At 56.2% G+C, this 19,048-nt stretch overlaps 1 protein-coding gene across 12 annotated transcripts in view; it reads left to right on the top strand.

The window, feature by feature from the left end:
- Positions 1–19,048, top strand: part of MROH1 (maestro heat like repeat family member 1) — a 61,892-nt gene that overhangs the window by 5,735 nt on the left and 37,109 nt on the right. For 11 of the 12 annotated variants that reach the window (XR_007126529.1, XM_047724990.1, XM_047724992.1 and 8 more), the window contains exons 2-6: positions 9,575–9,644; positions 10,089–10,234; positions 14,664–14,795; positions 15,117–15,279; positions 15,443–15,541. Coding sequence is in view for 11 of the 12 variants with exons in the window: in XM_047724990.1 (XP_047580946.1) it covers positions 9,623–9,644; positions 10,089–10,234; positions 14,664–14,795; positions 15,117–15,279; positions 15,443–15,541 (562 nt within the window). In the remaining variant the exon portion in view is untranslated. Of the gene's footprint in view, positions 1–2,532; positions 2,683–9,574; positions 9,645–10,088; positions 10,235–14,663; positions 14,796–15,116; positions 15,280–15,442; positions 15,542–19,048 lie in introns of all 12 variants that reach the window. The other variant, XM_047724988.1, reaches the window with a different exon arrangement.

The raw sequence follows: 19,048 nt of genomic DNA, 5'->3' as shown, positions 1-19,048 counted from the left end.
AAGTCAGTCTCTTCAATAAACGGTTCTGGGAAAATTGGACAGCTATATACAGAAGAATGAAACTTGACCATTCTCCTATACCAGACACAAAGATAAACTCTAAATGGATGTGAGACCTCAACGTGAGGCAGGAATCCATCAAAATCCTAGAGGAGAACATAGGCAGTAACCTCCTGGACATTGGCCACGGCAACTTCTTTCAAGACATATCTCCAAAGGCAAAGGAAACAAAAGGAAAAAAGGAGTTTTGGGACTTTATCAAGATAAAAACTTGCACAGCAAAGGAAACAGTCAACAAAACAAAAAGACACCCCACAGAATGGGAGAAGATATTCGCAAATGACACTACAGACAAAGGGCTGATAGCCAAGATCTATAAAGAGCTCCTCAAACTCAACACCCAAAAACAGATAATCGTGTCAGAAAATGGGCAGAAGCCATGAACAGACACTTCTCCAAAGAAGACATACAAATGGCTAACAGACACATGAAAAATGTTCATCGTCATTAACCATCAGGAAAATCCAAATCAAAACCACATTGAGGTACCACCTTACACCAGTTAGAATGGGGTGGGGAATGGGTGAGCCCGGTGGTGGGCATTAAGGAGGGCACGGACTTTGGGGAGCACTGGGTGTTATATGCAAACAATGAATCATCATCAAAAACTCTTGAATGTACTGTATGGTGATTAACATAACACAATAATAAAAAAATAAAAAATTTTAAAATAAGATTTATTTTAAAGCGAGCGAGCAAGTGAGTGTGGGTAGGGGCAGAGGGTGAGACTCTTACAGCGCCTCCCTACTCAGCTTGGAGCTTGATCCCAGGACCCATGAGATTATGACCTGACCCAAAACCAAAGTCGGACGCTCAACCGACCGAGCTACCCAGGTGCCCCTGAACAGGTTTTTAAAAATGCTGTGCGCACTAAGGATGAAAATCAAAACGTTTTCCCTTGCTCTTGATGCACTGGAAATGGCAGGGAGACTGGAGCCTACAACTGGTAATATTTTGCACTGACCCCATATACATCACGTGAACAAAGTGGGAATATTGGCTCACTTGCTGGAAGGTTGGGCGTGTCCTGGGTGAGGTGTGGGAACAGGAATGGGCTGTTGAGTGAGTGGGTGTCCCCAGTCAGAGAGCCTGGACGTGGCACGCTTGCAGAGGACAGGCAGAAGCAAGGTGCTGAGAGTCCAACCCAGGCCTGGGGTTTCTGGGGGGCCAGGACACCTAGAATGTAAAGGGCTGAGAGAGAAGCGGCAAGGGCTTCGGTCTAGGCTGACACAGCCCGCGCGGGAGGTGTTGGGTGCTGGGTGCAGCTGGAGGACGGGTAAGCAGCGGCGCGGCATCGTACTAGGATCAGTGTCCTCACCCTGAGCATGGAGGAGGCGGGGAAGGGGGAGTGGCTGAGGCGGGGCGGCTCAGGAATAGGACCCCTGCGGGGGAGCAGGGCACCTACGGGCTTGTGGGAGGGTAGAAGTAGGGAAAGGAGAGCAATGGGGAGGGGTACTGATGTATTTTACCCTGTGTCTGTTACTGAGTGGTGTGCCTTGGTGCCATTAATTTCATTCCCTTAGCAGTATATCCAAAGAGAGGAAGTTTTTTGGAGGGCCTGGGTGGCTCAGTCGGTTAAGCCTCCCTCCGACTCCTGGTTTTGGCTCAGGGTCTTGGGATTGAGCTGAAAAATCTGCTTCTCTTCTCGCTCTTCCTCTGTCCCTCACCTGGCATGTGCTCTCTCTCTGTCTCTCTAAAATAAAAGAGTAGGCATATTTTTAAAAATATTTTATTTTTTTATTTTTTATTTTTATTTTTTTATTTTTTAAAGATTTTATTTATTTATTTGACAGAGAGAGATCACAAGTAGACGGAGAGGCAGGCAGAGAGAGAGAGAGAGAGAGGGAAGCAGGCTTCCTGCTGAGCAGAGAGCCCGATGCGGGACTCGATCCCAGGACCCCGAGATCACGACCCGAGCCGAAGGCAGCAGCTTAACCCACTGAGCCACCCAGGCGCCCCTTTATTTTTTTATTTGACAGAGAGAACACAAGCAGGGGAAGTGGGAAAGGGAGAAACAGGCTTCCCTCTGAGCAGGGAGCCTGATGTAGGGCTCTATCCCAGGACGCTGGGATCATGACCTGAACCAAAGGCAGATGCTTAACAACTGAGCACCCAGGCTCTCCCCCTCCCCCCCGCTTTTTTTTTCTTTTAAGAGAGACAGAGATAGAGCACATGCTGGTAGGATAGGGAGAAGCAGGCTCCTGGCTGAGCTGGGAGCCTGATGCAGGGCTCGATCCCAGGACCCTGGGATCATGACCTGAGCCTAAGGCAGACACTTACTGACTAAGCCACCCAGGTGCCTAATAAATACAAAATTTATTTAATAAAAACAGCGGAAGTTTTTTGATGAATGTCAGTTTATCAAGTCTTTTTCCCCAGAGCCCTTTTGCTTTTGGTGTCCGTCATAGAGATTTTCTTCTGCTTTTTACCCTTCCCCCACTGAAATTTTCTGGTTTGAACCTTTACATGTAGGTCCATAAGTTATTTTGAGTTTCGTGCGTGGTGGGAAGGACGGGCTGCGGTTTGTCCTGCTGCGTGTCCGTGTTCGGTGCTGTTTGTTGGAAAGACGGTCTCTTCCCCACTGCATGGACTTCGTACCTCCGTGGAAAATCAGCTGGCCACGTGAGTCGTGGAGTCAGGTAGTAGAAATCCTCCAGTCTGGTTTGGTTTGGTTTCAGAATTGTTTTGGCTGTTCTAAGGCCTTGCACTTCCGTACGAGTTGTAGGGCTAGTCCCCCCGTTCCTACAAGAAGCCTGCTGGGATTTTGAGTGCGACGCATTTAATCTGTAGATCCGTTCGGGAAGAATCGGTACCTTCGCACACTGTCTCTCCACTGATTTACGTTTTCCTTAATGTCTCTCAGCGGCGTGGGGCGCCTGGGTGGCCCAGTTGGTTAAGCCTCTGACTCTTGGTTTCCTCTCCGGTTGGGATCTCAGGGGCCCGAGGTGCAGCCCAGCGCTGGGCTCCACGCTCAGTGCAGACTTTACTTGTCCCTCGCCCTCGGCCCTCACCCCAGCCACGTGTGCCCGCTCTCTCTCTCTCTTTCTCTCGAGTAAATATATAAACCTTAAGTGTGTGTGTGTCTATCTCAGCAGTGTTTGATAGCGTTACTGTCTAATCTATCTCTTGTCAAATTTATTTTTCAATATTTCATATTTTGGCAGGGTGGGGGAAAATATTTCATATTACTTTACTCAGCAAATGGCACGAGTTCCCATTTTTGATTGTTTATTGTTAACAAATAAAAATACAGTTGATTTTTAAAATTTTTTAAAAGATTATTTATTTATTTATTTGACAGAGAGAGAGAGATCACAAGTAGGCAGAGGGGCAGGCAGAGAGAGGGGGAAGCAGGCTCCCTGCTGAGCAGAGAGCCCGATGTGGGACTCGATCCCAGGACCCTGAGATCATGACCTGAGCCAAAGGCAGAGGCTTAACCTACTGAGCCACCCAGGTGCCCCAAAACAGTTGATTTTTTAAGATTTTATTTATTTGTCAGAGAGAGAGGGAGAGCACAAACACGGGAAGTGGCAGGCAGAAGAAGCAGGCTTCCTGCTGAGCAAGGAGCCTGATGTAGGACTCGATCCCAGGCCCCTGGGATCATGACCTGAGCTGAAGGCAGACACTTAACTGACTGAGCCACTCAGGTGCCCCTATTTCTTTCTTTTTTTTTTCTTAAGTTTATTTATTTATTTATTTAAAAGATTTTATTTATTTATTTGTCAGAGAGAGAGGGAGAGAGAGCGAGCACAGGCAGACAGAGTGGCAGGCAGAGGCGAGGGAGAAGCAGGCTCCCTGATGAGCAAGGAGCCCGATGTGGGACTCGATCCCAGGACGCTGGGATCATGAGCTGAGCCAAAGGCAGCTGCTTAACCAACTGAGCCACCCAGGCGTCCCTTAAGTTTATTTATTTATTTAAGTAATCTCTACACCCAACATGGGGCTTGAACTCATAATCCTGAGATCCAGAGTCTCTCGCTCCTCTGACTGAGCCCGCCAAGGTGCTCTGACTCGTCTGTTTCTTTTAGGGTGTTCGGTATACTTAAAAAAGAAAAAAGTTCAATTTACTGGCATAAAGTTATGCATAGTGTATATTTATTTTCTAATTTATTTCTAACTTCTAATGTCACTAGACTCTAGTGATGTCACCTCTCATTCTTTTTTTTTTTTAAGATTTTATTTATTTATTTGACAGAGGTCACAAGTAGGCAGAGAGGCAGGCAGAGAGAGAGAGAAGGAAGCAGGCTCCCTGCAGAGCAGAGAGCCCGATGCGGGACTCGAACCCAGGACCCTGGGATCATGACCTGAGCCGAAGACAGAGGCTTTAACCCCCTGAGCCACCCAGGTGCCCCTCGTTCTTCTTCTTCTTTTTTTTTTTTTTTTAAGATTTTATTTATTTATTTGACAGACAGAGATCACAAGTAGGCAGAGAGGCAGGCAGAGAGAGAGGAAGGGAAGCAGGCTCCCTGCTGAGCAGAGAGCCCGATGCGGGACTCGAACCCAGGACCCTGAGATCATGACCTGAGCCGAAGGCAGCGGCTTAACCCACTGAGCTACCCAGGCACCCCCCCCCCCCTCGTTCTTCTTTACTAGACATTAGTGCTATAAATATCCCACAAATGTTGGTATATTTTTTCATTTTCATTCACTTCAAAATGCCTTGTAATTTTGCTTTTGATTTCTTTTTTGCTTCATGTATTATTTTGAGGCACGTTAAGTACTTTTTAAAATACTAAGGGGGTGGCACCTGGGTGGCTCAGTTGTTAAGCATCGTCTGCCTTTGGCTTAGGTTGTGATCCCAGGGTCCTGGGATTGAGCCCAGGGTGGAACCCCGAATCGGGCTCCCTGCTCAGGGGGGAGCCTGCTTCTCCCTCTCCCATTCCCCCTGCTTGTGTTCCCTCTCTTGGTCTCTCTCTCTCTCTCTCTCTGTCAAATAAATAAATAAATAAATGACTTGGGGATATGTCAGATCACTTTCTCTTACTGATTTTTAATTTAATTCTATTGCAGTCAGAGAACATACTCTGTATGACTTGAACTCTTTTAAATTGACTGAGGTTTGTTTTCCTGCCCAGAATGTAGTCAGTTTTGATAAATATTCCATATACTTTCAGAAAAAACATATTCTACTGCTAATGAAAAGATGGTTCTGTAAATACTATGTAGGCCAAGTTGGTTGATGGTATTGTTCAGGACTTCTCTACACTTAATGATTAGTTTTGCAGTTGTTTTGCTAATTATGGAGAAATTTCCACTACAATTTGTATTTGTCTATTTTTTCTTACATGTTCATTAGTTCAGGCTTTGTGTATTTTGAAGTTCTATTAGGCACATGAATGTTTAGGATCGTTATGTCTCCGATCTGTTTCGTCTAATATTGACATAGTCACTCCAGCTTTCTTATAACTCATGTCAGCCTTGTCTTTTACTGTCCTTCTTCTTTAACCTTTTTATATTAACATATGCAGTCTTTCTTGTGGATTTTTTGAGTATATGAGACAGACACAGTTATAATAACTGTCTGAGTGTTTACTAATTTTTCTGCCTCGTTTCTGGGTCAGTTTGTATTCACTGATTCATTCTCATTGTGGGTTGTATTTTTTTTGCTTCTTTGCGTGATGCCAGGCATTATTATTTTACCTTGTTGGTGCTGGATTTTTTTTTTTAAAGATTTTATTTATTCATTTGACAGAGAGAGAGAGAGAGATCACAAGTAGGCAGAGGCAGGCAGAGAGAGGAGGAAGCAGGCTCACCGCTGAGCAGAGAGCCCGATGTGGGGCTCGATCCCAGGACCCTGAGATCATGACCTGAGCCGAAGGCAGAGGCTTAACCCACTGAGCCACCCAGGCGCCCTGGATTTTTTTTTTTAGGATTTATTTATTTATTTGACAGACAGGTCACAAGTAGGCAGAGAGGCAGGCAGAGAGAGGGGGGGGAAGCAGGCTCCCCGCCGAGCAGGGAGCCCGAAGCGGGACTCGATCCCAGGACCCTGAGATCATGACCTGAGCCAAAGGCAGAGGCTTTAACCCCCTGAGCCACCCAGGCGCCCCAGTGCTGGATATTTTTGTGTTCCTATTCTTCTTCTTCTTCTTTTTTTAGATCTTATTTATTTATTTGAGCGAGAGAAAGAGATAGCGATAGGCAGCACCAGCGAACGAGAGGGAAAAGCACTCTCTGCTAAGCAGGGAGCCAGATATGGGGCTCCGTTTCAGAACCGTGGTATTAGGACCTGAGCTGAAGGCAGACGCCCAACCAATTGAGCGCCCCCCCAGCGCCCCTGTTTATTATTCTTGAACTTTGTGCTGGGATGTAGCTGAGTGACTTAGGAACAATTTGATCTTTTCAGGTCTTATTTTTGGCTTTGTTAGGTGAGACCAGAACGGCATTTAGTTTACAGCTCGTCTTACTTTGTACTGAGGCAAGATTGTTTTGAGCGTTCTTCCCAACACTCTGTGACTTGTGGTGTTTTCCCATCTGGCTGCTGAGAGCTTGGCCTATTGGGAGTTCTGGGGATTGTTTCTGCTAATCCTTCTGGGTAGGTTTTCCCTGGCTTTCGGTAATTTCTTCTTAAACATGGTGCTTGTATTAGTTTTCCTCTGCTGCTGTAACAAATTACCAAAAACCTCATAGCTTAAATGACATGTATTTAGTACGCTAAGGTTCTTGAGGTCAGAAGTCTGATGTGGCTCTCACCAGGCTAAAATCCAGGGGTCAGTCAGGCTGTGCTCTTTTCTGGGTTCTCTGGGGAGAATCTGCTTCCTGCTCTCAGCTTGTTGGCAGAATCCGGTTCATTGTGGTTGTAGGAACAGAGTCCCTGTTTGATGTGGACTAAGGGACACTTAGCCTGTGGACTAAGGGACACATCTGACTTTTAGTGGCCGCCCACGTTATGTGGTCCGGAGCCACCTTCCTGTCTTTAGAGCCAGCCATGGTGGGTTGGGTCCTTCCCACACTTAGAATTTCTCCTCCTCTTTCCATGTCATCCCTTGACCCTGCTGGGAAGGGTTCTCTGCATTCGACGACTTACACAGTTAGGCTGGTCTCACCCACATAATCCCTCCAACCACAGGGTTTGTACCCTTAATCTTTTTTTTTTTTTTTTAAGATTTTATTTTATTTTTTTATCTGTCAGAGAGAGAGAGAGGGAGAGAGAGCGAGCACAGGCAGACAGAATGGCAGGCAGAGGCAGAGGGAGAAGCAGGCTCCCCAATGAGCAAGGAGCCCGATGTGGGACTCGATCCCAGGACGCTGGGATCATGACCTGAGCCGAAGGCAGCTGCTTAACCAACTGAGCCACCCAGGCGTCCCTGTACCCTTAATCTTATCTGCTGAGTCCCTTTTGGCACAGAAGGTAACATAGCCATAGGTTCTGGGGGTGAGGACATGGTCATCTTTGGGGACATTATTCTGCCACCCAGCATTGACCAATAAGTCAGCTGAGTGACCAAGGACCATCTGCACGTCTCTGGAGTTCTCACTTGTACCAGAGTCTGCAAACCGGCAGGACTTGGTCTCCCAAGATACTCCCAGTGTGTCTCAACTCAGGTGCATTGCTGAGTCCTCCTGATTCCTGGATGCACCCCCCAGGCAGTGAGCTGGAGTGGTCGAGGGCTCCTGGCCTCATGTCCTGATGTCCGTCACCGAGGTGACTGCGAACTCCTGTTCCTCTTGAGTTGTTTGGGTCAGGAGAGCAAATTGGTGCGTTCCTCCCGACTGGGCTAGGAGCTCATGTCTCATGCTTGTTTCCTTATTTTTTCTCCTGTTTGTGTTGGGTGCACATGGCCTTTTGCACTTCTCTGAAGAGCGCTCCAAACCTGCTGATCCCAAGTTGGTTTACCCTGGTTCCTTCCCGGGTGGTGGAGGGAGGCGGCCATGGCCTCCGCAGGGTGAGGCCTCTGCTCCGGAGCCCACAGCTTGCCCCGTGGCTTCAGGCCTAGCACTTGGGCTCTAGGTCCTGCCCGGCGGAGCGCAGCCGCCTCTGGCAAGTATGTTGGGCTCTTGTGGCACCTGCTGCCGGCGAACCTCACAGCCCGCCCGACAGCCGTGGCGTTTCCAGCCCTTGATGCTTGGGGTTTGCGGTATTTGCCTTCTTGCTTTGCCACAAATGAAATGTGTGTTTCTATGTCTTGTTTTCCTTGTTACTTTTAGATGCTTTCCAGGCAGGGAGGGGAAACACCTTGCTGATGCCAGAGTCTCTAAGCCAGTCTTCTCCATCTGCCTTCTAGCTGCTTGTGATTCCTGGAGATGCCTGCTTTGCTAATTTTATCTTGTTCCCTAGTGCTCTTGTGGATTTACTCTTTTAAAACTTGCATCCTTGGGACACCTGCTGGCTCAGTCAGTAGAGCATGTGACTTTTTTTTTTTAAGATTTTTTATTTTATTTATTTGACAGAGAGAGAGAGAGAGCACATACAAGTAGGGGGAGTGGCAAAGGGAGAGGGAAAAGCAGGCTCCCCGCTGAGCAGAGAGCCTGATGCGGGGCTCGATCCCAGGACCCTGGGACCATGACCTGAGCCGAAGGCAAACGCTTAAGGACTGAGCCACCCAGGCTCCTCAAGATTTATTTCATTTAGAGAGAAAGTGTGTGAGGGAGAGGCAGAGGGAGATGGAGGGAGAGTCTCAGGAAGACCTCCACTGAGCGTGGAGCCTGACACGGGGCTTGATATCGCAACCCTGAGACCGTGACCTACACCGAAACCAAGAGTCGGTCACTCAACCGACTGAGCCCCCCAGGTGCTCCGAAAGCTGTACCTCTGAAAGCCATGGGCCGTCTGGACGGTCAGTCTCTGGTGGCAGGGCACCCGCTAGACCCCCGTGCTGCCCACCCAGCCTGTCCGAGCCACGACGAGGCTCATTCTGCACCCTGCTGGGGTTCTCGGCTCGGTGGGTCCTGAGCCTGCGGTGATCAAGGCTGTCAGTCTTGGCCCTCGGGGCAGGTTTCTCTGCCCGCACAGACTGCTGGTGACGTCCGCCTTAGGTGTGCCCCCTGTCCTCTACACAGCTCAGGGAGATGCCGTAGGTGGAGGCAGTGCCCACACTTGCCCAGGTCACCGCATGGGGCTGATGTCACCCTGGTGAGGCTGCTGGGGTCGGGGGGTGGAGGACAGCTGGCAGCTGCTGAGGGACGCTGCCTCCTGTCCCCCGTAGTGGTGCCGCCCCACTGTGGCAGTTAGCTCCCGCGGGAAAAGACACTGGAATCGTGGGGTTTTTTGATGAGGTGGTTTTTTTTTTTTTTTTTTTTTTAATTTTTTAGAGAGAGTGCATGTGAGTGGGAGAGGGAGGGGGGCCAGGGGCCGAGAGAGAGTCTCAAGCAGACTCCTCGCCGAGAGGGGAGCCTGACCTAGGGCTCGATCCTGAGACCCCGAGATCATGACCTGAGATGAAATCAAGAGTTGGAGGCTTCACAGGCTGAGCCCCCCCACCGGTGCCCTGAAGTCATGTTTTACACAGACGCGGTGCCCGCCTAGAGACGCAGGCGGCGTCTGACCTAACCGCTGTGTTTTTGCTTCCTCGAGGTTTGGGAAGAAGCTATCCGTGCGCGCTGGGGCTGAGGCAGAGGCGAGATGACCGAGTCCTATGTGAAGAGTGAGTGCAGGGGCCCCTCGGGCAGGACGCAGGAGCACCTGGCATCGGATGGCATCTCTGGGAGCCACTAGGATGGCGTCCCAGGAGGGGCAGCTTCGCACCTGGCCCCGAGCCTGTAGCGCCGGCGTTTAGAGCAGCCGCGGTCCAGCGGGGGCAGGAGAAGTGGAGCAGTCAGGGCCTGCGGAGTCAGGTCAGGGTGCAGCTGGCCAGCGCGCCCTCGGAGCGGGCGGCCCGTGGGTGCCAAGCAGACCCCGGTGGGCAAGTGGGTGGGAGGTGGCGCCCCGGGGGTGGATGATGGAGGCAGGCAAGGTGGCCGGGGCGGTTGCTGAGGTGGCGGGAATGCGCAGGGGAGCAGGGGGGCCGGCGTCCTGCAGTGGGAGGCCAAGGCAGTGGCTGGCAGGGCAGGCTGGGCCTGAGCGCACACGCTGGGCTTTGTCGTTGCAGAGCTGGCCGCCGTCCTGCTGGACGCCATCACCGACAAGGACCCTCTGGTGCAGGAGCAGGTGTGCGGCGCCCTGTGCGCCCTGGGAGAGGCTGCGCCAGCCGAGGCGCTCGGTGCCTGCGAGGAGTACCTGCGGCAGCATGAGAAGGTAGTCCCTGCCCAGTGGGGACGGGCGCGGGGGCGGCGTCTGCAGGTGACGGTGGGTCCCCGGCTGTGCAGTCAGTTGCTGTGGGCAGAAGGCCGCATTCCCTTGAGGTGGGGAATTTCCAGGACAGATGAGACCCTTGTCTTGTGGCCAGCGCCTCGGCCAGTGTGGGGGCACCGGTGGGGGGCGGTGTTGCATCCAGTGGTCACACACGGGGTGAGTTGCTGTCCCTGGTCAGTCACCGGCCAGAGACTGAACCGCTCTCCCTGCCAGGGTCTGTGCTGTCCCCCAGGGAGAGGAGGCCCCTTGTCATCAGCTGCAGTGGGACGAGTGTTCCGTGGTGGAGGTGGAAGTGGGGGCTGCCCCAGGAGATGGGGCCTTTCCCTCACCCTTCTGCTGCCTGCTGGCAGGGCAGAGGCCCGGCAGGGACAGCAGACCCCTGGGGACCTGTGTGCTGCCTGTGCCCCGGGGGGACCCTGTCGGTGCTGCCGGAGTGCCTCCAAGCCAGCGCTCCTCCTGGCCTCACTGCTGTCTGCTAGGTCTTGGCTCCGTGGCACTGTGACGCTGCTGGGTCCCTGTGCACTGTCTCTCGTCTGTCTCAGCGTGTGGTCTGGGCTCTTCCTGGCAGGGAAAGGCACTTCTGCAGCCTCCAAAGACTGTTTCTCTTTCTGTGATTTGACCCCCAGATGTGGAAAAAGGGATCTCTCTGCAATGGGAGGTCATTCTCTCTCGTGTCTCGGGTGCCAACTCCTGGGGGAGGAGCTCTGTCCCCTGAGCGGCCACTGAGCTGATTGCTCCTGGGCGTCTGTGTTGGTGTAGGATGCTAGGACTGCCCGCGGGCGCCGGGGCTAGAGACGCACCATTCTTCGTGCGAGAGCGCGCCCCCACGTGTGGGTACTGTGCACCCACCGTGGCTCTTCTGTGGCTCCGTGGAGCTTCGCGCTGCTTCTGTGCTGGGCGCCAGTGCCCTTCTCAGTGACTCAGAAGGGGCTGGCCGTGATGTGCTGAATTAGCGTCTGATGGGACCGCAGATTGGGGCCACCCCGGCCGCTTGAGGGGCTGGCCAAAGAGCGCTTACTGAGGGCAGCTACAGGAGCCCTTGTTAGTTTTAGTAATATGTTGCAAAATTTAAGTGGGCTTCATGCTTGTCATTTTCTAGCTCACTTATGATTTTATCCCACTTCTAGCCTTTCGGTTTCTTTAACCAACTTAAAAATAAAAATCTTCACCCATATTTGCATATTTGCGGTAAACGTGCGCTCAGTGGGCAGCTCTGTCCCGTGGAAGCGTGCTCCTCTCCGGGCGCCTCTGTCCCCCAAAGGCCGCTCCAGGGTCTGCCGCTCCTCTGCTCCATCCAAGCCGGGCTTCATGGGGCCCCTCCCCGGAGGGAGCACGGGCAGAGTGCACACGGGGGTGCTCAGGCAGGGCCGGGGAGCAACTGCGGGAACAGAGGCAAAAATCCCCATCCGGGTCTGTCGCGCTTACTCCGACAAGAGCAGACTTGGGCTTGTCCCAGCTCCGGAGGCCGGGAGTCCCAGGTCACCGTGCTGGCAGCTCCCATGTGTGGCGGGGACCCACTTCTTGGTGTACAGACCTCCATCTCCTCACCATGTCCTCACATGGCAGAGGGGAGTGGGGGCTTTCTGGGGTCTCTTCAGAAGGCACTGATTCCCCCCGTGGGGCTCCACCCTCGTGACCTACTCACCGCCCAAAGACCCTGCTCCCACTGCCATCCTCGGGGCTCGGTTCCCTCACAGGCATTCCAGGGGCCAGTCTCAAGCAGTAGAGAAGCCCAACTTGCCGGTAGTGACTGAAGCTTTTCTTCTCTTCGTTCTGCTTCCTCGGGCTGGTTTCAACGTCGTGTGCTCCCATCTGGTTTCCTCTAGAATCTCATCCTAATATAAGGGGCTCGTAACTGGCCACTCGTCAGCTCGCTCCAGGTCTCCACGCGGAGGCCGTGTGCGGCGCCGCAGGCAAGCCCGGGCGTGGGCGTGGGTCCCGTCCCCGTCCCCCCCCCCCCCCCCAGCCGGCCCTTGGCTCAAACCGCGTGAACCCACCTCCCCCATGAGAAGTGGAGTGGATTCTCTGGTCACGGAAGGGACTTGAGAGCCCGACGTCAGAACACAAAGCCGCGGCGGCCGCTGCTGCAGCTGGAGGGGGTTGCCCGCGGGGCTGTTAGTCCGCCGGGACGGTCCCGGTCTGCTGGAGGGGGCAGCTTTGGCATCTCAGGTCAGGGCCTTAGGTGGCTGCGGGGCTCACCCTGTGCCCTGGGACCACCTGTGCCCAGGCCCAGCCTACACATGGCCCGGGTGGCCAGGTCAGTCTCTTTAGCAGGTGTGGTCCGTTGGGGGGAAGGGACAGAACAGTGGGTCCTCTGGCAACCTGCCACACGACTGTCGAGCTGGAAGTCTCACACACACCCACTCTGGGCCCGGATCGGCAGCCGGCGAGTCCCGTGCGCTGTCCCCGTCTGTCCAGCTCAGTTCCTACTGCACTCGGATGACAGAGGGGCTGTGGTTTTTTTTTTTTTTAAAGATTTTATTTATTTATTTGACAGACAGAGATCACAAGTAGGCAGAGAGGCAGGCAGAGAGAGAGGAGGAAGCAGGCTCCCTGCCGAGCAGAGAGCCCGATGCGGGGCTCGATCCCAGGACCCTGGGATCACGACCGGAGCTGAAGGCAGAGGCTTTAGCCCACTGAGCCACCCAGGCGCCCCGGGGCTGTGGTTTTGTTCCTGTGCGCGCAGGACCTGCGGAGGCCTGACGGAAAACCTCTGTGGGAAGCCGACAAGTCTCGCTCTGCCGTGAGTGGTGCTCTGCCGGTTGGACTTCCCAGAGCAATGGAAAATGGGGGGGGAACCCACATTTTCTTTGAAAATAAGCCACTGTTGTAGTCTCTGTCAAAATCCCAATGACATTTTTTTGCAGAAATAGGAAAAGCCATCGTAAAATTCCTATGGAATCTCAGGGGACCCCGGATAGCCAGACAGTGTTAAAAAAGAGCAAAGCCGGGAGCTCACGCTTCTTGACCTTAGAACCTGCTACAGAGCCACTGGAGTCGGACAGGGCGGTGGAGATGGGCGTAGAGACAGACACGTAGATGAGCAGAATAGGACTGAGAGCCCAGGAGTAAAGCCTCGTGTGTGGTCGGATGCAAGGGAAGAAAACAGAAAACTAGCGCTTTCCCCCTGGGAATCTAGGGCAGCTCGTGTGATCTGTTCGTGTATCTAGAGATGTTTCTGACGTGTTGGCTCTTTTCAGGAGCAAAAGTCTTGTCCATTCCTGGGGCCTACCCTGGGAGGGAGCTTGCGCTCCGGACTGAGCAACGGCCCTGTCGGCCGTAGGCCCTGCTTTCCTAGGCTCTTCCAGCCCGAGGCGTCTCTCTACCTTGCCACTTTGTCTCTGGTCCCGCAAGCTCAGTCCTGTCCCAGCGAGGGCCCGGGTACCACCCACTGCACAGAGTGCCTCCACCCGCTGCACAGAGTGCCTCCACCCGCCACCGGGATGCTGCATTCCTGGGGGCTGGGGAGTCCTCGGGAAAGGCCAGTCTGGGTCTTCCCCTGCCCCCAGCAAGTGTCTTGCCCTCTCCTCCAGACTCTGAGTGCCTGGGGGCTCCTGGCTGGGTGGAGTCTTCCACAAGGCTGGGCTGGCCTCGTCTCCTCCGCAGCTCTGTCATCACAGTAGGGTGTCTGGGCTTCCTTGCCTGGGCCTCCCCCCGGGCCCCACCTGCAGCTTTGCCATCAGCACACGTCCTCAGTCTGGGCGAGGATGAGCGCCCGGTGGCGGCGCCGCTGCGAGGTGCAGACGTGGACTGTGTCTGGGCTGGTGGCAGGGCTTGTGCAGGGTCCGCCCGGAGCAGAGGAGAAGCCCCAGTGGTGGCTGGGGGCGGCCCCCGGGGCACAGGGGCGGGGCGGCACCATCATCTCCCATGTTAGTCTCAGGACCCTTGGGTGTATTTGCCAGTTTGGGGAGGGCCGTGACAGACGAGGCTCCCTGGGTGGGAAGGGCCCCAGAGTGAGGAGAGGGCCCTTGGGTGGGAGGGCCAGCCAAGTGGTCTCTGACAGGTGCTCCCTGGGAGCCCGGAGGATGCCTGGTGACAGAGACCTCTGCCGTGATGGGGCGTCCCGGGGCAGTGCAGCCTCTGGCCGGGAGATCCTGGCCACAGCGGGGAGGGCTGTCGTCACCCCTCGTGAGTCTCGCACAGAACTCTCCTGGCACTGCTGACAGGTGCCCCAAGTCCCTTTCGCGGTCCTTGCTGGGCGAGGCACTAAGGCGCTGGGCGCACGAGGCGTGGTCGGGCGTGCTCCTTTCTGCCCTGCTGGGGCGGCCGCTTTTGTCCTGAGGAGCCCTCCAGAGAAAGCAGGAGGTGTCAGCAGGGTGCCTGGGTGCTGGGCTCGCCTTCCAGGACCTTCCTCCCTGGTCTCTCTGCTCAGCTGGCACACCCTTACCGGACGATGATCCTGAGGGCCATGGAGGTGGTTGTGAGCAGCCACATCGGTGAGCTGGACAAGGCCAAGGCCAGGGCTGTCACCCTCCTGGCTTCCAGCGAGATGACCAGGGCGAAGGTATGGCTGCAACTGCGTGGCTTGGGGCGGGAAGCTGCTTCCCTGGAACTCTATACCAGGCCCACCAGGCATGCGGTCGCCCGTGACTAGGGGCGGAAGTCGAAGCAGAGAGCAAAATTCCTAAACTCTCAGGGCAGCTGTGGGGGCAGGGGGCCTGCATCCCAGTTTTGGGGGTGCTGCTGGGCTCCCTGCAGGGCCTGGCGCCCAGTGCTGGCTCCTTGCGGTGGGAGTGGCAGGTGCTTGTTGGCCTCTCCTGGGCGGGGGAGGGGGGTCCTGTGTCCTTCATGAGCTCAGGGCGTCAGTGCACATTTGGGGGGGCAGGAGTTGGTCTGTGACTGGCAGCGGGCCGCCAGCGACGTCCTGGTGGCTGTCGGAAAGCGGTTCGTCGGCACGGTGATGGAGGAGCTGCTGAGCAAGTTCCAGCCCGGGGCCCTGCCCCACTGCTCCGTCGTGCAGACCCTCGCCAACCTCGCAGCCTCCAATGGTAGGTGCCGCTTGGCCTGCCTCCGCCTGCATCCCGGAGCCTGTCGGAAGGGCCTCTGCACCACCTGGCCCAGGCCCCCTCGGCCTCTCTGGTGGGGCGCAGGGAGGCCAGGCCAGATGAGGCGGGGGAGGCCGGTACCCCCTCACGCAACCCCCTTTTGCAGTGTTCGGCATGGTGCCCTTCCTGACGTCCATCCTGAGTACCATGCTGCCCATGCTGGGCATGGCCAAGCACGACGCAATGAGGGTGGCGTTCTGCTGCGGTAAGATGGGGTCTCTGAAGGCGGGCGAGGCCTCTGGGGAGGGGGCTGGGAGCAGCCTGCTCCCCACCCCCAGCCTTTGTGGAGGGTCATGAGTCCTCTGGGCTCCAGGAGGAGGGCAGGGCACCGGCGGGTGCCCGCAGGCGTGCGGGTGGAGACTCAGCCTCTGCCTCTGGGTGCCCTGGCTGCTGGTGGGGACTGCTCTACCTCACAGGCAGGTCCCTGAGGCCCGGACCCTTGTGGGGGCGCGGGAAGAGCCCTCTCCAGAGCCGCAGGCGCTTCCCGCTTTTCTCCCTGCTCAGTGCTGGACGCCTCGGAGAGCGGTCTTCACTCCGCTCCCACCTCCTCTGTCTGCTGCCCTCCGCGGGGCTGGGCGGGGGCTGGGCGTCCCTCCACAGCCGCAGCACCGCCGTACCCTGCGGCTTCCTCAGGAACCCTGCCGGCTCTGGCACCGAGGGGAGCGCCGGGAGTGCCGGGTCAGCCCAGACCCTCAGAACAGGACTCTGGTTAGGAGGGTTCCGGACATGGCAGGGGCTGGTGATGGGATAGAGTCAGGGGCCACCCGGAGCTCAGCTGAGGGGTTGCTGGCTCTTTGCCAGCCGGCCTTGTCCTGCTATTGCCACTTGGTACCCTGTAGGTGGGCTGGAGCCTGGGGAGCTGCCGGCCTGTGTGCACCCGGGGGCTTTCGAAGCAAGGGGCTAGAGCTTTGAGCCCTAGCCCACCCTGCTCACAGTGGCTTTGGGTCCTGGGTCCCAGGATGGGGCTCCAGTTTCTGCTACCCTCCTTATGGCCCCTTGTTCACATCTCACTTGCCCCTGCCATGGCCTCCTTCCTGCCTTCTCCTCGGTTCCTCCTGCTGCACATGATGCCAGACTCCTGGGTTGTATACGGAAGCTCTCCTTGACGCGGTTCTGGCTGAAAAGACAGCTTGTGACAGGATCCCGGGGTTAGCGGAGCCGGGATCTCCCACTGAGCGGGGACGCGGAGCAGGACACAGAAGGGACAGGCCGTGTGGGGTGTGGGGGCATGAGTCCCCGGTATATACTTAGAGGTGTGGAAGTCAAGGCAGGGCGTTGGGAGGCCATCTGGGATGGGTGCGTCCAGGCTGAGAGGGAGGGGAGAAGAGCCCCAGGACACAGTCACCGTCTGCCCCGCGCAGCTCCTCGGAAGGGCGCAGCGGTCTGCAGCCGCCCGACTGGAACAGGAGGCTGACCTGCGGTGACGAAGCCCTGATCCCTTCCCTGTGGCAGTTTTTACTCCGTCTGTGTCTTCTCTCGCGTGTGAAGCGGGCTGGTTTCACCAGCAGACTCAGCCGTAGGACGTCCCCATAGCAGGCTGCGGGGCTCCTGTCCTGGCGGGCAGGCCTGTGTCCCCTGAGGACGATGGTCCCGGGCCAAGCACAGGACCTGTACACGCTCAAAGGCCCTCACTGGTTGAGTTCCTCAGACCCTTGGGTCAGGGGCGGGAAGAGCTGGGATGCGCAGAGAGGGAGCTGGTGTTCCCCAGAGGCCGCGTGTTTGAGGGGCCCGGCTGTCCCGTGGCCCTGACAGCCAGATTAGTGCCCGCGGGGACATGAGAGGGGAGGGGAAAGCCGGTGAGAAAGGAAAGGCGCCACTAACCCCTTGGGGAGGCGGGAGGGGGGAGCGGAGCGTGTTGCCAGAGAGCCCAGCTGTGCTTTCCGGGGTGACAGACACAGTGACAGGGCAACCAGAGATGGAAGAGGAGGCGGAGGAAATCCCCAGAAAACAGCAAAAATGCAAACATACGGAAAGTAGAGAAGGGAGGACCAGCGTGATGTCGTGTCCAAGCAGACCCCGTCGGAAGAGCGCACGGGGCAAGTGGGCGCGGGGGCTGCCCAGGCGCGGCCCTGGGCCGGGCTGCCAGGCGGCAGGGCCCTCCGGCACCCGCACCAAGAAGCCTTGTGGGGCGGCCCCTCCCCCACGCAGAGGAGGGTGCCGTGCACCATGGACTTGCACCCTGCCCAGAGGCCATGTGCAGGGCCCTGTCCACGGCCAGAGGAGGCCCTAGACGCGGGCGGGAGGTCCAGGAGGCGCAGGCTGGCGTGGCGCGGGATGGCTGCCTCCCCGGGGGCAGGCAGTGTGGAAAGCTGCAGACCCGGCACGCGCGAGAGAAAGGTCCGCCCCAGTGCTTGCTTCTGGAGGAAAGGAAATCGAGGTTGGGGAGGGCATAGGAGAATGGCTGTACGACCTTCGTGTGTGTGTGTGTGTGTGTGACAGGTAAAACCTAGTAACAGCGCGGGGAGGTTGATTTCTGCTTCTGGGAACAGTGCTCTGTCACCCTGAAAAACCTCGCTATAAAATGCTAAGAAATGCCGGTCGGCCTGACGACCATCCTGATGATGGAGCTCAGAGAGGCGAGAGCATCGGGGGGACAGGACGAGAGCGGGCTCTGGCCCCACTCCACATGGCCAGCAGCCGTGCAGCAGGTGGGGGCGCGTCTGCCTGGGACAGACCCTCCAGAAACCCGTGATGACACAGAAGGGCTCCAGGACATGGTTTTCTCCTGAAGTTTTTTTATTTTTTAAAATGTTTTATTTACTGAGAGAGAGAGAGGGCACAAGCAGGGGGAGTGGGAGAGGGAGATGCAGACTCCCCGCTGAGCACGGAGCCTGGACTCGGGGCTCGGTCCCAAGACCCCAAGATCATGACCTGAACCGAAGGCAGATGCTTAACGACTGAGCCAGCCAGGTGCCCCTCTTCTGAAATTTCTTTAAATTCTCTTTCTTGGGAACTCAACTGATGGCCCTTGTGTACACCGAAGGGCTGGGCTCATTCTTTGTTGGACTGGGGAGCCCACGCTGGGAAGTTAGCCGTGTAAGTCGGCCACGTGAGAGCTGGGCTGGACAGGCTAGCGGGTCTGCCGGGTGAGGTGGCAGATCCCCGGGGGTCGCCTCCGAGGGGGCCTTACAGGCTGGTGTGGTGCCCTCCCCATGAGGCCCGGGAGTCGTCGGCCCTCCTGGCCACTGCCCGGCTGCTCCACTATCCAGCCCTTAGCAGGGCCACACGGAGCGGGGCTACACGACGGGGCCCTCGCTCGGCCTTCCCTTGACCCAGCGTCAGCCCTTGCTGACCACTCCTAGGCCTTCGTCTCTGCCTGGACTCGCCTGCCTGGATGTCCACGAGCGCAGTCACCGTGGGGGACGCGGCACGCTGCCCCCCGCCTGCCCCACCCCAGCCTGGGCCCTGCGACCCCGGCAGAGTGAGCGGCACTTGTGGCCATCTGGGAGGGGTGAGGGGGGCACAGCGCCTCAGCCTTTTGCCTTACAGCCGGCTGCCGTGGGCCGGGCGCTGTGAACCGAGGCCGTCCGGCACTGGTTGGTACCCGTGTGGGTTTCCCGGAGCCGCTGTGACATAGTACCCCAAATTAGGGCGCTTCAGTGAGAGAAATGGGGGCGCCCGGTTGGTTCTGTTGGTGGAGCGTGTGACTCTTGGTCTCAGGGTTATGAGTTCCAGCCCTACGTTGGGTGTAGGAATTACTTAAAAATAAAAT

This window comes from Lutra lutra, chromosome 4 (genome assembly GCF_902655055.1).
Source record: "Lutra lutra chromosome 4, mLutLut1.2, whole genome shotgun sequence".
Classification (NCBI taxonomy): Eukaryota; Metazoa; Chordata; class Mammalia; order Carnivora; family Mustelidae; genus Lutra; species Lutra lutra.
Note: the sequence above shows the minus strand (reverse complement) of the source record. Positions and strands in the feature narration are given on the sequence as shown.